We start from the raw sequence: 17,813 nt of genomic DNA, 5'->3' as shown, positions 1-17,813 counted from the left end.
GTGAAAGAGAAACGTATCTTTATTTTAGAATTGAAAAAAAGGATTTTTTAAAATTTTGAGATGTGACCTAAAACACTTCCATGACAGTGAATTCTGAGTTTTTGAAAAAAATGGCCATGCCTTCCTAGCAAGGCTATTAAATTTACACCCGTGTGTGATCTTATCAAATTTTTCAGTTATCTTCAGCATTTAAGAAACAATTTTTGAATGTGTAGAAATGCCTGCTTATATGAAAATACTGTTTTTTTTTTCCAGGGAGGTTATGGAGAGACCTGTGAAGTTCTAATACAACATCATCCTAGACTTTTTCAAACAATTATTCAAATGACACAAAATGAAGATCTTAGAGAAAACATGGTAAATTCAGTTTTCCTCTTGTGTTGAACCTAAAATTGATGTGTGGGTGCTTCCTTTAAGTAAATGCATTTTTTCTTCTATGAAATTCTAAATGAATCATGCTTATAGTCAGTTTCTATATATGTTTATTTGGAAAGGCATCTCGATCAAATTTATAGGTATACATTTTCATAGTGTTATCCTGAGAACTTGCATAAAATAACCTCCTTTAAATTCAGTGGGGTTTATATCCATAGAGCTATGCATATATAAACTAGCTCTTATTAGTAGCAGAAATGTTAAGCCTTACTTATGTTAATTAATGTGATAATAAATCTTAATGATTTTTCTTTTTATAACCAGTTGCGCCAAGTCCTAGAACACTTATCTCAGCAGAATGAAAACCAGTATCTTAAAATCTTAACGAGTCTTGCTGAAGTAGCTACTACGAATGGCCATAAATTGCTTAGGTAACATAGTTATTGTTATTCCTCCTCCTTTTCCTGCAATGATATATTCTGATTGCCATCAAGCTGAACTTACGTAGATTCAAAGATAATAGGGAAGCAGCTAGAATTTTCTGAACAGACACAATGGTTTTGTTTACAGAGGAAAGGAAGTAAAGCTAAAATAAGGGGTTGAATGTGAAAATGCTTTAATGATATTTATGTCAATAAAGAATAAGCATCATGTCCCATTCAGATGCTTGGATTAGAGATATAGAGATACAAGATATGGATACAGAACTAGCATCATTTTCTGCATAGAGCTCTTGTCCCTTGCAAATGGAATATGACAGTGGTTCTCAACCTGTGGTCGCAGACCCCTGAGGGACTGTGGTATCATCACAGGGGGTCCATGAAGGCTTGAAGAAATATTATGATTTAACTTTGAGTTAAGTCTTGGGGGCCAGGGTCTGTAGCCACAAAAGGTATTTAAAGGAGGTCCGTGATAAAGAAAAGATTGAGAACTACTGGAATATGACATAGTAATTGATTGGATAGCTTATCTATATTATTTAAAGTCTCCGTCAAATGATGGAGATTTGTGAAATGACTCCTCTATATTTTGATGTTTGAATATGTTTGGAGAATGGGGCCTTCAGTCTTTATTATATGATTACTTAGAGTTATTGCATTCCTGCAATATAAATTTTCTATATACATTTTGTTAACTAAAACAATTGCCTATGCTTTATTTCAGTTTGTCAAGTAATTATGAGGCACAAATGAAGAGTCTATTGAGGATAGTGAGGATTTTTTGCCATGTCTTTCGTCTTGGTCCATCCACTTCCAATAATGGAAATGATATGGGCTACAATGGAAATAAAACTCCAAGAAGTCAAGTGTTCAAGGTCAGAAAAGTAATGCTACTACATATTAGTAGAAAAATAGATAATACAGAGAGGAATTTTTATGGTATCATGTTTGTGTATGGTAATCCACATGAGAAGAAAATAAATTTGTTTGATATCTATTTAAGTTGGCCCGCCTTGATTTTTCTCTTCCCCTATAATCATTACTGTTTTATATTTATGTGTCTAAAGTTAATTCTATTTAAGATGTTAATACATTTATGCAGATTGCATATCTTTAGTTGATTAGTTTAATTACTTAGACCCAAATTTATCCGGTACAATATCTGGGCTTTTGGAAACAAAGTTAGATTTTTTTTATGTTTTATTATTTCTTTGAAAATCTCTATGTTGTGTGTGAGGCAGTAGATTTCTTAGATAAAGGTTTTGGTGGAAGATTTAATATTTATAGTTTCTAGTTACGGTAATTATTTCCCTTTTGCACAGGCATGTCAAACTCGCGACGTCACGTGACATTGCGCAATGTATTGGGCCAGTTTTGCCATTGCTGGCAATGGGGTGGGCGCGGCTTCCACGTGATGCGTCTGGCCCGTGGGCCGGCAGTTTGACACCCCTGCTTTTGCACATGATTTCCATGACTATCATCTTCTAATACTTATACATACATTTTTTATTTACCTAAAGGCATGACAACTGTTTCTCATTTGTCTGATACTGTGATGCTTCTTGCAATTGAATATTTATTCGACTTGTTTGTGGCTTTGTTAACTGTGAGGTTTCAAATATTGAAGTAATGTTTTTACTCCTTGCCTTTATTATTGTCACATGATTATGTTACTGTATGAACAAAAAAAAAGAAGCCAAACTTTCACTTCTTGTTTCATTTATTTTATAAATCAAGTTATCTAACATTCGATGCATTTAAGTAATCCCTAAATGTAATTCTACAAACAGCCTTCTTACCACTGTTGTTACTTGGGAAAGCAGAAAGTGAAGAGACTCTTGGGAGACTCTTGAAACTGTGGTCTATTTTTTCAGCAGGAGTCTAACCCATCAAGACTCCAGTAACCTCCAGAATGGCTAGCAATACTTGACTAGGAAATATCTGAAGGACACCAAAAATGGAAAATGTTGATCCAGCTTCATAAAGAATGCATTTCATTCTTCATTACAATGAAATTTGACATTGCTGTTTATTAACTCATCAGTTACAATCCTTTTTAACAGTATAAACGCTTTTTTCTTTCTATATACCTGGTGGAAGTTGAATTTCAGAGTGTTTGACTTGCCCAACTCATACTTTGCTGTCATACTGATAAATTAATGACAAAAATAAATTATCCTATAAATTGTGGATATTTTTTCTGCCAGCTATTCAAAAACTGTAATCTTGCATTGTTACTGTTTAGGTCAGTGATGGCGAACCTTTTAGAGACCGAGTGCCCAAACTGCAACCCAAAACCCACTTATGCATCGTCGAGTGCTGGGTGGGTGTGGCCCATTGGCTGGGCGTGGCCCATTGGCTGGGCATGGCTGCGGTGGTAACAGCAGACTGGGTAGGACTAAAAAGTTCAATCAATCAATTCCAACTTTGCAAGATTTTTTTTTCCTGCGAGAAGTTGAAATTGACTGATTGAACTTTTTTTTTTTGCACACGGCGGCGGAGGCCTAAAGTGAAAAGGTTTTATAAAACTCAGCTGAAGGCCTAGGACGGGGGTGATGGCGTGCATGCCCACAGAGAGGGCTCTGAGTGCCACCTCTGGCACCCATGGCATAGGTTCGCCACCACTGGTTTAGGTTATTCTTATAGAGATTTCTATAATAAATGATTGGCATTTGTATATATTAGAATATGTGATTTGTTTGGTATTTGCAAAGTGTGATTATCTGCAATCTCTTTTAAGAATTGGGAAAGAAACATACTGATGTTTTCTGCTGTGGTAGAGATTCTTTTAGGTTTTAACTGCTGGATTTTAGATCATCTGCCCCCTCCCCCTCCCCTTTCCCCTCCCCCCCTCCTCCTCCTTTTCAGCAAGTGCAGGATCAACTTTTTCTCCACATCAATCTAATTTTGATCGATTGGTTGCAACAGGAATTAATCGATCAGCTTGTTGCCCAAGCTTGATGTGAACCTGGCTAAGAGAGAGTAACTGGTCCAAAGTCACCCAGTCAATTTTCATGCCTAAGGCGGGACTAGAATTCAGTCTCCTAGTTTCTAGTCCAGCAACTTAACCACTACACCATACTGGCTCTCATTTATTTCTTTTTAATATTTTATTTTAATATTTATCAGGAAAATGGTTATTTTTCATGACAGAGAATATGCCAGAGGAAATGGCTTCCCTACTTGTTTGTTTAAAAAAGGAAAATACCTTAGAATTGCCAGTGTTCATATCAGTAAATGCATACAATAAACTATTGTACATTGACCTAAAATTTATCCCCTTAACTTATATTTGGTAGCCTTTGGAATTACTTTGGCACTCATTAGACGAATGGCTAGCCCTAATATCTGCAGAATTAATGAAGGACAAAGCCAACATCTCTTCTATCTTGCTGAAGCCAAAAGGACCCAGTCAGCAAGAAGATAGCATTCCTACACCGACTTTTGAAGTAGCTTCAAGTGAGACGAATGCACTTTCTGTGGAAACAGAGGGATCTAAAATGTATGAAGTTGGCAGTGCCCAGGAAGCTTACGTGGACTGCCAAGATGTTATTTCTGTGACAGCAAACCGGCTGAGTGCTGTCATTCAAGCATTTTATATGTGTTGCTCTTGTCAGATGCCTCAAGGGTAAGTTTCAGAGCTTTTCATTTCCTTCTTCTTCCAGATCATTTAAAACCTGGTTTATTCTCTGCTTCCCATTAAGTGACCTGCGGGTCTTGGGGTTACAGTGATACCCGGGGCTGGCTGGATTGCTGTTGCTAAATGTTGTTACACCACACTTTTCTACCACATTGCTTAGTGACTGCAGTCTTGGTCCCGATTGCCATTGTAACTCAAGGCCTGAGTTAAATAATCGACCTGTGAATACTGAGATCTCTGTTTCTGTCCTGTCACCAGAAGCCATATATGATCCCAGCAGAATTCTGGAGAATCACCAGAAGTAAATGTTAACTTAAAGAAGGATTTACACTTTCTCATTTATTTATTTGAGAATGCACTTAATTGTCAGGAGACAGGTCAAATAGGAAAACTGTGAAAAATGAGAGCAAGATAATAAAACTCTTGGACCATCATAGCCAGTGGAGGGATGTCACAAAGATTATACTCATTTAGGGCTCCCCCAAAGAACTCTTAGGACCCCTTGGAGTTAACTCTGGGTAGGTTACATACCATTAAGTCACAGTTATTTAACAATACGTCATGTATACATCATATTGACGTGGTTCACGCACCACAATGGATCAAACCAACAAGTTATAGGCAAGTGCAGTATATCATCTCATCCTTTGTATTATCACAGTGATAATATGTACAACATATATAATATCTATGTATATGTAATTGTATGCTGGGCTCTATTTTAAAATAACATATTGTATAACAAGTGTTCAAATTAGATTATTAGACCATTAAAGGGGTTTGAACCTTTCTCTGGGAGTGCTTCCATAGCTGAGTGTTTTTGTAGCTTTTTTCACCCATCTACTCTATTAAATTAGAGTTTATGCATATTTTTTAAATTATCCTTTCAAAAACCTTTATGGATAAAATGTTTAATATAGAGCAGGTAACCTTAATGAAGCTGCTTCAAAAGTAGTTTTTTTAATATCTTGGAAAGAAAACATTGCAATGAATTATTTTTTACAATAGTTACTTTGTTAAACTGTTTGGACTTTTGTTGCAGAATGACATCTCCTCGCTTCATAGAGTTTGTCTGCAAACACGACAATGTTCTTAAATGCTTTGTAAACCGGTATGTCACCAGAAATACACATGCTTCGTAAGTTGCGCGTAGCTCAGTGAAAGTAGTTGCCGTAACTGGTTGGAATGCTTATCTGATTCTTAGTAAGATTCTGGATACATTTTTATTCTTTTGAAACTTTTCTAAAATAATTCCCGAAAGGGATGTTAAAAATCATCTGATGAACCGCTGTCGATTAGTTAACAAAAAGCCAGTGTGGACTACTGTCCCATCTCTTCTTGTGCTTGTGGGGGAAAAGTTTTGGAAATAAAAGGCTTGTTCTGAGTTGCTATTGTTTTGTGTAAGTCAGGGGTAGGCAACCTTGGCTCTTTTATGACTTGTGGACTTCAACTGTTGAAGTCCATGAGTCATAAAAGAGCCAAGGTTGCCTACTCCTGGCATAGGTGGAACACTTGAGCGATTCCAAGTATTGCTCTATTAGAATCAGCCAACTTGGAATGTTACAACAAAACTTTTTCAACTCAGCTGTTTAATTTTGAGTTTGATGCAAGTTTTCTATTTCACCCATGCTCCTTCTTAGACTTAAATATTGAAGTTCACTGTAATTGTTCTTGCATTTAAAACAGGTAAAAATTCCATCTGAGTTGATCTATATTTGACCTGAATTAGTGAGCTCTGTTCTGTTCTGTTTGTTTTTCTAGAAATCCTGAAATTATATTTGATCACTTCCATTTCCTTCTTGAGTGTCCTGAACTTATGTCCAGATTTATGCATATCATAAAAGCACAGGTAAATATTCAAAGCCTAATTTAAAATTCCTCTCCCCATCCAAGTCCTGCTGTGTAGCCTTATGGTGGTGGTGCTGGGGTCTCCTGGGAGGGATGAATGAAGAATGTCATTAGTATAGTATATGCCATAGTCATGTCAAGGCTGTATATTCCCAGGAGGGTGATCAAAGGAATAAAGGTAATCCCAGCTTCCCAGCTAAAGGAAGTAAGCACCAATATTGGGCAGCAAGTATACCGAAAGATGTTTGAAGCAGACGATCACTTTACTGACAATGGCAAAGGCATCAATTCATATTGAATTGAGAAAGTAGTGGTAAACCACATGGATAGAAAATATAAAATGATTGATGATACAGTGCCAGATGATGGCACTCAACATGCTACTGAGGTAGTATTTATTTCACAGATTAAAGCCTTTGTAATGTTTGCTAGCTGATTTTGCAGTGCGAGAAAAGAAAAGCTGAAGCTCTAAACACAAAATCAAGGTGGAATATGGAATACAAGAAACACAAGCATGGGAAAGCTTAACACAATGAAAGATGAAATGCATCTATTACTCATTGACATCTTAGCTATTAGCAAGTTAATATGGACTGGAACTGGATGCTTTCAGTCAGAAGAGCACACTGTTTATTTCTCAGGACATGAAAAATGGCAGTGTTTTCATCATTAGGAATGGTTTAGCAAGAAACTAAAATCCAATTACTGACAGAATAATAATCAGTTAAGAGTTCTTGGATAACGCTTTATGAAGATTATTCACGTTTATGCGCTAAACACTGATGCAGGATAAGAGGAGATTGATGAGTCTGACTATTAGTTTGAAATTGATTAAAGATGTAAGCAAGATGTGCTACGTCTGGTTGAAGACTAAAATGCCAAAATTAGAAATATTAAGAAAGAAAAATGTAGTTGGGCTAGAGTTATTTTCTTCCAAATGACAAGGGATGATTTGTCACCTATGCAAAGATTTTAAGCAGGAGAAGGACAATCTATATTTTCAAAGAGTGGGAATTACTCCCAACTGCCCCTCTCCCACTTTGCAGTCTTGGGGATCCCTCTGATTGAGATTGCAGAAAATTGAAATGAGGAACAAGTTAAAAATGTACCGCAAATTCATATCGCGGAGAACCCCCCCTCCGAAGATCCTGCTCAAAGACCTTTCTAAACCAAGCACAACTATTTGTATTGTGTGGCCTAACTCACTTTACAACCTTTGATTCTCCCAGTTTTTTTCAGTTGCCTCTGAAAAAGTTGCCTGCTGTGTAATCAGTGGGATGAATCAACAGAACCATTTTGCTAATTCTCTATGTCCAAGATAGCTTTGCACTTTTATACCTTATTAGGCATTGTGAAAATACATCCTTCCAAATGATGGGAGTCTTTCAAAACATTTTGTGATATGCTGTTTGAATCTCTTCTGCTAAGAAACAAACATTATGCTGAATTTTTGCACGGAAATCATAATCTTTGTCTTAGTGTTTCTATTTTTAATTCTACCCTCCCTAATAAATCAAACATTTATTCTTGCATATTCTCCTTAGCCGTTTAAAGATCGCTGTGAATGGTTTTATGAACACTTGCATTCTGGACAACCGGATTCTGACATGGTTCATAGGCCTGTAAGTGAAAGTGACATTCTATTGGTTCATAGAGGTAAGGAAGTTCATGTGTATAATATTCTTTGTATTAAATACTTACATATTGAACAAAAGTGAGAAATTAATGTTTTTCATATTTAGATTCTATTTTTAGGAGCAGCTGTGAAGTTGTATCTAAAGCAAATTGTGTAAAGTTGAAGCAAGGAATTGCTGTACGTTTCCATGGTGAAGAAGGCATGGTGAGTAACATTATATACTGGATAATAACTGTATCATGTGGTTTTTAGGAGCCCAGTTTCCTTAGGATAGAAATTGTTCAAAAATTGTTATAAAATTTGTATTAAATGAAGGAGAAAATACTCCTTGGCTGTTGAAATGGGCTTGAGGTAGATATTTCAAAACACAAGTATTTCTGAAAGCAAAGATTAATAGCAGAATTGTGTGTTACTTCTAACCTCCTACTAGTGTTCCTTTACAAAGTGCTATATCTGGTGCTAATGCTTGTGTCTTCTTATTTGAAAACACTGGGTGATTAATCAGGTTTGAGCCATAACTTCTTAAAAGAGGGGTCAGAAGTTCATAACTTCCATGGCAGCTCTAGACCTGCCATTGAAGGTCCAGTACAGATCAACTTACAACCACAGTGGAACCCAGAATTTTGGTCATAAGCAGTTACAGTTGTAAGTCGGGGTACCAGGTGATTGGGCTCAATTTTATGAACGTTTTTACAACAGTCATAATTTGAATTACTGCATTCATTAAGTTAACCATGTGGTTGTTAAGCGAATTTATACTTTTGAATGGGGTTTTTTTTTGGCTGGAAATTGGTAAAAAATGTAAATTGTGGTCATGTGTCCATGGGTCATTGCAAATGGTCATAAATATGAGTTGATTGACAAGCACCCGAAAGGCAAGCCATTTTATACTGATAATGAACATCTTAGCATATTTCAAATTATGCATATGTAATACTATATATACTTTTTCCTTCTAGGGTCAAGGTGTGGTACGTGAATGGTTTGATATCCTTTCCAATGAGATTGTTAACCCAGATTATGCCCTTTTTACTCAATCAGCTGATGGTATGTTGGTGTCTCTTTTTAGGTTACAATACTTATAGTTCATCTATACACCAATGCACAGAGTATGAACAGCAAACAGGGTGAACTAGAAATTCAGGTTAATGAGGGCAGATATGATATTGTTGCCATTACGGAAACATGGTGGGATGAAACCCACACATGGAACACACAGCTAGAGGGATTTAAATTATTTAAAAGGAACAGAACAAATAAAAGAGGAGGTGGAGTTGCTCTCTATATAAGAAATAACTACATCTCTACAAAAATAGAGCACAACAATGATAAAAACTGTCTTGAATGCATTTGGGTCAATATAAAAGGGGAAAAAATGACATTGCCATAAGTGTATACTACAGGCCACCCAACCAAACAGAGGAAATAGATGAACTTTTTGCTAGTCAGCTAACTAACGTATGTAGGAAGCACATCACAATAATAATGGGGGACTTTAACTACCCTGACATCAACTGGGAGACAAACTCTGCACCAAGTGGAAGATCAAACAGGTTCCTCACTAACTTAGCAGACAATTTGTCTCCCAAAAAGTAGAGAAGAGAACTAGGGGATTAGCCATTTTTGATCTAATTCTCACTAACAGAGATGAAATGATAGAAGGTGTTGAAGCCATAGGAACCTTGGGAGGAAGTGATCATGCTATATTGGAATTCCACCTTATGGAAGCACAAGCAATAGAACACAGTCAAACTAGAGTCTTGGACTTCAAGAGAGCTAATTTCAATAAACTTAGAGAGTGCTTGGGAAGGATTCCATGGATGAGAATCCTCAAGGGGAAAACAACTCAAGAAGCTTGGGAAATTTTGAAAAATGAGATAATAAAAGCCCAGTCTAGCACAATACTAACAAAGAGGAAAAATAACAGCTCTCAAAAGAAACCAGCATGGCTGCATAAAGAACTCTCTGACAAATTGAAAGATCAAAAGACAAGTATATAAAATGGAAAGAGGGGCACATAACTAAGTCAGAATATCAGCAAATAGCCCTCACTTCATCCAAAGATGAAGTGAGGAAAGCCAAGGCTCAAAACGAACTAAGGCTTGCGACAAAGTAAAAATAACAACAAAAAAAAGCTTTCAACATGTAAAAAACAAGAAAAAAGTGAAGGAAAAGTGACACCAAGCTGGCAGGAATAGCCAACACTCCAGAAGACAGGCTTAAGATACAGAAGGAGCTAGACAGACTTGAACAATGGGCGCTTTCTAACAAAATGAAATTCAATGGTGAAAAAAGCGAGGTTCTACATTTAGGCAAGAAAAAACAAATGCACAGATATAGTATAGGAAGTACCTTGCTCAATAGTAGTAACTGTGAGAAGGACCTCGGAGTCCTAGTGGACAATCACCTAAATATGAGCCAGCAGTGTGCTGCAGCTGCCAAAAAGGTCAACACTGTGCTAGGCTGCATTAACAGAGGGATAGAATCAAGATCACGTGAAGTGTTAATACCACTTTACAATGCCTTGGTAAGGCCACACCTGGAATACTGCATCCAGTTTTGGTCACCGCGATGTAAAAAAGATGTTGAGACTCTAGAAAGTACAGAGAAGAGCAACAAAGATGATTAGGGGACTGGAGGCTAAAGCATATAAGGAACGGCTGCTGGAATTGGGTAGGTCTAGTTTAATGAAGAGAAGGACGGGAGGGGGGACATGATAGCAGTGTTCCAATATCTCAGGGGCTGCCACAAAGAAGAGGGTGTCAAGCTATTTTCCAAGGCAAGAAGCAACGGGTGGAAACTAAGCAAGGAGAGAAGCAACCTAGAACTAAGGAGAAACTTCCTGACAGTTAGAACAATTAACCAGTGGAACAACCTGCCTCCAGAAGCGGTGAATGCTCCAACACTGGAGGTTTTTAAGAAGAGAATGGACAGCCATTTGTCCGAAATGATATAGGGTTTTCTGCCTGAGCAGGGGGTTGGACTAGATGACCTCCAAGGTCCCTTCCAACTTTACTACTACTACTACTACTACTATTATTATTATTATTATTATCTAAAATATTTAACTGAATCTCTCCCCAGAAATATATTTTTGCTCTAAATTTTCTTACGGTTTACAAGATCCAATCAATCAATCAATCAATCAATCAATTTATTATTACAGCCAAAGGACAACACATAAATTAAACATTCAAATAAAAAAATACTAAACAGAACTAACACAAGAAGACATAGCGATATATTACAATTAATGATGTAATCAATGGGTGACCAAGGTCTGAATCATACTGACTTGACAATAAAAATACATTAAGTATAGCCTAATGCTGGATAAAAACACGTAATAACAATTATAAAAGATTATTAAAAAGATCTAAAATGTTTATTTATGTTTTTGGCGAATCCCCAATGCTGCTGCGCAGAATCTAGCCACCTGCGCCATGATCACTGCCTGATGCAAAGAAATAGTTTTAAAGTATTCTAGTGACTAGTTCTGTGATTTTTAACTGTTACATGAATAGAATGAATAGTGAATCACTGCAGTTATTAAGTTAGTGACACGGTTGTTAAGTGAATCTGGTTTCCCCATTGACTTTGATTATCAGGTGATCACATGACCCCTCCCCCGGAACACTGCAACCATCATAAATGAGTCAGTTGCCAAGTGTCTGAATTTTGATCACGTGACCATAGGGATGCTACAACGGTTGTGTGAAAAATGGTCATAATTCACTTTTTTCAGTGCTGTTGTAACTTCGAATGATCACTGAATGAACTGTTATAAGTCAAGGACTACCTGTATGGCTGCTTTCAGGCCTTTAGATTCAAAATCAAGTGGCCAAACTACTATCCCAAACTTTTAATTACAATTTCTTGACTGGTCTTTTCTTAATCTGAAAATAATGACAAAATCAGAGGTTATTTCTGTATAGAAAGTGAGAATATTGTACATTTTAAAGGAATAATTCCCTCTCTCCAACCTTGAATTTCGGTAGTTTTGGCAGAGAAGGCAGGCAAGCTACTGTTATGTCTACTACTGTTAGGCTGTTGAAATGGGACAGTTGTAATTTGTACAATGACAAGTAAAATTAAAAAATCAACAAAGTCTGTGGTGCCTTAAAAATTCAAATTTTAAGATTCTGTCACCTGTGGAATGAGCAGTAGAGGTTTTCATCCTATTATGTTTATTGATTAATTATAATGTTTATGTTGATTGATGAATTCTTCTTAGTTATTTTATATATTTTAAATTTAGTCATCTACTGTGAGTTATATATTTTGCATTCAATTTACCTATAGCTTTTTAACATTGACCAGATGTATATCTGCCACTGAGGATGACCATGTATAATGGTGTAAAATATGTATAATGTGTATGATGAGGGAATTCTTGTCTACAAAAATTGTATACTATGCTTTTTGAAACTATTTTTATTGCTACAACTGGGATGATTAGAAATCTATTGGTGAAAATCAATTTTTATTTGAAACCAGGATTGTACATCTGAAATATATTTGTTTTCTCCTTTATTGTATTTTTTTGTTCTGGAGAAAAGTTTATTTTTATCACTTCATTTTGTACATTATTCTAAATCTCAAAAACGAAACAAGAGTTTGTAATATAAAGTGACTGATGTTTTAAAAGCTATAAATTTAATCTATTATTTTTTTTTAAAGGAACAACTTTCCAGCCCAATAGCAACTCTTCTGTGAATCCTGATCACTTGAACTATTTTAGATTTGCTGGACAAATCTTGGGTTTAGCTCTTAATCACAGACAACTAGTCAACATTTACTTCACAAGATCATTTTACAAGCATATTCTTGGTATGATTCTATTAAAATGTTAATGGTTTTGTTGAGATGTCTAGTGGATAATAAAGACCTCTAAAAGTTAATTATATTATGTTATTTAAGCCTCTTCCACGCTCTATTACTGTGCTTAATGAGAGCTGCAGCATTACTACAAAAGCAACAATATATATATAAAAAGCTTTAAGCTTCCCATCTAACTATAATGATAGCTAAGCATCTGATGGCACCAATTAGCATTAATGTAGTGCTTTTACAAATGCTTTTCATGTAAAAAATATTTATGTAGATATTACAGCAGTTTAGGGCTAGTTAGCTAATGTGATGGACGTATTACAAATGGCTTGGAAGCTGAAAGTGACAGGCTAAGTATAAAAGGTCCATCTTTAGTGAATCTTTTAGGAAGGATTTGCAAGAGGCTTTTTCTTGTGTTCTGCTCTTAACCACAGCAGTAGCCTATACAGTGTAGCTTTAGTTGTCAACCAGTTAACAATAATTTCGTGGCAACAGAACGGCTTGTAATAAATCACTTTCCTGAAGGCAATCTGTTTCACCCTGTGTTATTTCAGAAAGTCTGTAGAGGGCAGACATTGACCACGAATGAAACCATTTCAGCAGGCAAACTGAATTTTGTTTGCATTGTCTCCAAGGTATTCCTGTAAACTATCAGGATGTGGCATCTATTGATCCAGAGTATGCAAAGAACTTGCAGTGGATTCTAGACAATGATATCAATGATTTGGGGCTAGAGCTGACCTTCTCGGTGGAAACGGATGTATTTGGAGCAATGGAAGAAGTGCCTTTGAAGCTGGGTGGTGCAAGCATAATTGTCACACAGGAGAACAAAGTGAGTCATTGGGGATTACGTTTGTCTGGGGTGATTCTGAAAGATAGCCCCCTTCAATTGGTATACTAACTGCAAAATTGATTCTAATAGGCAGCTTTTTCCTAGTGTGTTGAGAAATTAAACCAGAAATAAGCAGCCATGGCTACCAACTGTTATGAGATATCATACAGAGTCTGTTTAATACGCTAGGCATATTCCTTTATTGGTTCTGAAGGGACAGTGTGTAATAAAACAATAAAACATATGTAGCCTTCTTCTGTGCCTCTTCTTTAATAGTATTCTCATTCCCCTTTCTTATCTATGCTTTGAGAAGCAATTCAGTCCTAGATTTCTGTTTACATGCCACTACTTTATACAACTTTTATTTTCATGTCATATTAATAGCCTTTTTAAAGTCTTTAGAAAGTTGTTTAGTGTAGTTTTTTTTTAAATTTGTGCCTTCAAGTAGTTGTTGTACTGAAGTTTTCTTGGCAAGATTTCAGAAGTGGTTTGCCATTGTCTGCTTCCTAGGGTTGAGTGCATAAGTAATGCTATTTCCATTGATTTTAGTGGCAAAGGCATTGCTGAAAAGTTTTGATCATATTCCATTTTCAATAGATATTTATCAGATTTAAAACTAAAAATCCATATGTATGTCTTCCTATGTACATTTATTGCAGGTTGCCAAATCTTGTATGTCTGTCAGGAAGATGCATATAATACAATATGAGTTCAGTTGGTCAAAATTAGAATGAGGTTTATTTAGATTAAATCCATGCAATGATATGGAATAAGTTCATGATAACTAATTTAAACTTCTGTAGATTTTTGTGAGTCTAATCTATGATTAACTAATCTAGATCCAGGCTTACTCTTGATGAATGAAACATATAATAAAACAGATATTTCATTTTTACTTTATTAAGGATGTATAGAAAAGGTGTGGTTTTGGTATGGTTTTAAATAGTGTAGATTGCACATAGTGTAGATTAAATATAATTAAAACAATTATATTTTTGTAAGAGTTTTAGGCAATATACTTGTTACTATTATGAAGTATTTGCAAAGGATCTTTCACAGTCTGCTGTTTCTTTTCCATTTTGTCTTTTGTGTAATACTGCATTTTGTTAGACTAACCAATTGCCATGCTAGTTGGTGACCACTTGGTGTCTCTTTGTTTTTATCTCTTAGCTTTTGTAATGTCACAACCATTTTTTATTTGTTTATTTGGTATTTGATCTTAATCAGCGTGAGTGATTTATGGGAGCTAGTTTCAGGTGATGCAAAGGTATGGATTCAGGTGTTTGAAGAACTATGTTGGAATAGGATATCGGAGAATAAGCAAATCCTGAAGTGAATCTGATTGTTTATCTGAAGGTTTGTGAAAAATAATAATAAAAAATATCAGCCACAACTAAAGTTCATAATTGCCATAATTACTAGAATATGAAAAAAACTGGAATTGTACATTGAAAGATGAATAGACATGTTTTTATTCCTGCATGTTTTCATTAAACTGCATATTTGAAAAGAAAAATCACCTCTATCTTATCACATGTCTCCTGACATTCCCTTTCTTTATTAGTTTACGTTATTGAGGAAACCTTGAAATATCTTTAGTGCCAGTTTGATTCTGAGGGAAAAGTTACTTAATGATTTATGTGGTTAGAAAGATATAATTTTTAAATATTTCCATTGCAATAGACAGCTATAATATGCGGTTTCCCCTGCAAAATGGGGACATCTGTGTAGAGATGTTTTGTATTTTGTATTTGTATTTTGTATTAATATTTCAGTATTGTAGCTGTTGCCTCGTGAGAGGGAGCTCACTATGTTTACCCTGCTTGAAAAATCTCAAATCATACTGACAAAAAGCTAGAGCAAGTAGATGAATTTTTACTAAACATTTACTAAAATGAGGAAACGGAACTTTTAAGATATGCAAATGTTGGTAGAATATTGTGGGTAGTATGCAGTGTTTTGAGAGGGATAAATGTTTGCTGAAAGAAGCAAAAAAACAACAGTATATAAGAACTTGGATTAGTTCATTCCCGACTCATACTTTGAAAGTGCAAGTTGGAATGTCACGAAAAACAAAAGTTGAAGTTGCCATCTGAATTGCTTCCTTAGGTTGTGTGTGTTATAAAACAAGAAGAGGGCAAGAATATATGATTGCTGAGTGAACCTACGCTAAATGCCAAAGAAATGAATGACCTGAAGGGATGAAGCTTTGCTTATATAGAGAGAATGAATGAGAATCAGATTTTAAGGAGGAGAAGTAAGAGGAGGAACAAGTGAATGGCCTGAGAGGAAGGAAAGACAAAGAAAGTTGTTATTGGATGGAGTTGATAAGATCTTGAAAAAGAAACAGCAAAAGGGTTTTAACATGATTCCATACATGCAGTATAGTTTTTCTAAATTAACTTGAAACTGAAATACATTAGATTTGAAGCTCAGGTTAAATCTTCCTGTTTCATGGCATCTCTGTGTAATGAAACCGAAATAATGTTTTGCTAACAATTAAATATGTGCAAGGTAGCTTCTCCAAGCTGGGGGGGGGGGAATGTGGGGGATGCAGAGTAGTCTGTTATGACCTCTTCAATGGAAGAGCTTTGAAGGAAAGATGTTGAGTCCTTTCCCTGGAAATATAATTTAATTCTAAATATACTGGCACATAATACTTTTTTTTTCTAAAATTAGAATTTTAAATATACCTTTCACCAAGATCTCCATATCTGGCTTTCCAGTATTTCTCAGGCTTTTACAGATTATCTACTAATAACAGAGGAAAATAATGAAACTTATTTTATCTCGTTCCCAAATCAACATTACTGTACTATTGTACAAAACACATTATCCATGTGTACCCTCAGATGGTGCAGCAGTATTTCCTAATTCTGTGTCCACATTCTTTTCCTAGCCTTGGATAAAATTTAAATGTGATTTGTGACAATAAATTTATTCTTGTACTACTGCCTACATACAGTATCCTATCTGTTGGAAAAAAAGGAGGATCGATTACAATTGTAGAAGTTAATTATGGAGATTTACTTTTAGATTGCAGAAGCAGAGGCTCCTATGTTCCCCTACTAGTATAGCCCAGTTGAATATTGTGAATATATGGAAAAGGCTCTTTTGAGCGTATTAATATCTTTTTAAAATTCTTTTATTTCTTCCTCTTCTTTTTACTTCATTTAGAACAGTGGTTCTCAATCTGTGGGTCGGGACCCCATTTGGGGTCGAACGACCATTTCACGGGGGTCGCCAAACAACGCAGTCCGCCATTTTTTCTCCCTTTTCCTTAGCTGTGCTACTCACTTTTATTCTATTGGCTTTTGAAAGCCAATAGAATAGACTCTCTTGAATAGAGTCTAATTCTATTGGCTTTCAAAAGCCAATAGGAATTGTCCAGGCTGTCTCTGCCCTGCTGAGCCTGCCAAAAGTCCCATTCTCCAAACAGTGCTGCACCAGTTGAGTAGTCCTCGACTTATGACCGGTTGAGTAGTCCTCGACTTACAACTGATTGGGGGTCGCGGCATTAAAAAGGTTGAGAACCACTGATTTAGAACTTGAATAATAAGATTTTGGCATTGGCTTTTTTTGTACATAGGTCATTCTATAAAGCTCCATATATTCTGATTATACAATAGCATTAGCAATGCTATTATGTTATGTGTGTAGCAAGTGATTTCAGCATGACAGCATACTTGAAAGCATAGTGAAATTCTTTCATGTAGTATAATTCTGCTTACTGCTGGTAAACCTTCACTGGCAGTAGAAAACAGCTTTGCAGATGGAATTATTAGACATAGGCAATTGCTCTGCTCATATCAGAGGAGGCTTAGGTGTTGATTTTTGAAAAATCCAGTTGTGATGTACGGTAACCTTTTTCTGAGAAGAGAGATAACTATGAAGAACATGATGAAGGGAGCAAGACTGCAGTTTGAGGTTTGTTGGTGAGGAATATCTGCTTACTTGGCCAGATAAATTATACTTAAGGTGTAAGAGGATGCCTTTATGTGTTATTTTTGATAATTTCTGAAAAAATATGTGAGGTGTGAAATGACTGAAGGAGTGAAAGGGTGGTGGCTGTCTTCAAATGGAGAGAAAAGAAGGCTCTAGTAAATTGTACATGAATCAGAAAAGTTTCTAAAGAACATAAAATGACAACTTCAGAACTATCTAGGATTAAATTTAACATGTTTATATAACAAAGGAGATGATGGAACAATT

At 35.8% G+C, this 17,813-nt stretch overlaps 1 protein-coding gene across 5 annotated transcripts in view; it reads left to right on the top strand.

The window, feature by feature from the left end:
* HACE1 (HECT domain and ankyrin repeat containing E3 ubiquitin protein ligase 1) overlaps positions 1-17,813 on the top strand; it is a 44,793-nt gene that overhangs the window by 12,280 nt on the left and 14,700 nt on the right. For 4 of the 5 annotated variants that reach the window (XR_005557639.1, XM_039351074.1, XM_039351077.1 and 1 more), the window contains exons 9-19: positions 256-357; positions 700-806; positions 1,540-1,690; positions 4,115-4,443; positions 5,498-5,593; positions 6,217-6,304; positions 7,848-7,959; positions 8,046-8,143; positions 8,899-8,986; positions 12,620-12,769; positions 13,405-13,601. Coding sequence is in view for 4 of the 5 variants with exons in the window: in XM_039351074.1 (XP_039207008.1) it covers positions 256-357; positions 700-806; positions 1,540-1,690; positions 4,115-4,443; positions 5,498-5,593; positions 6,217-6,304; positions 7,848-7,959; positions 8,046-8,143; positions 8,899-8,986; positions 12,620-12,769; positions 13,405-13,601 (1,518 nt within the window). In the remaining variant the exon portion in view is untranslated. The remainder of the gene's footprint in view (positions 1-255; positions 358-699; positions 807-1,539; positions 1,691-4,114; positions 4,444-5,497; positions 5,594-6,216; positions 6,305-7,847; positions 7,960-8,045; positions 8,144-8,898; positions 8,987-12,619; positions 12,770-13,404; positions 13,602-17,813) is intronic. The other variant, XM_039351075.1, reaches the window with a different exon arrangement.

Source organism: Crotalus tigris, unplaced genomic scaffold (genome assembly GCF_016545835.1).
Source record: "Crotalus tigris isolate CLP2741 ecotype Arizona unplaced genomic scaffold, ASM1654583v1 scf7180000018371.15429387391:27106975, whole genome shotgun sequence".
In the NCBI taxonomy this organism is placed as follows: domain Eukaryota; kingdom Metazoa; phylum Chordata; class Lepidosauria; order Squamata; family Viperidae; genus Crotalus; species Crotalus tigris.
This window is presented reverse-complemented; position numbering and strand designations above follow the sequence as displayed.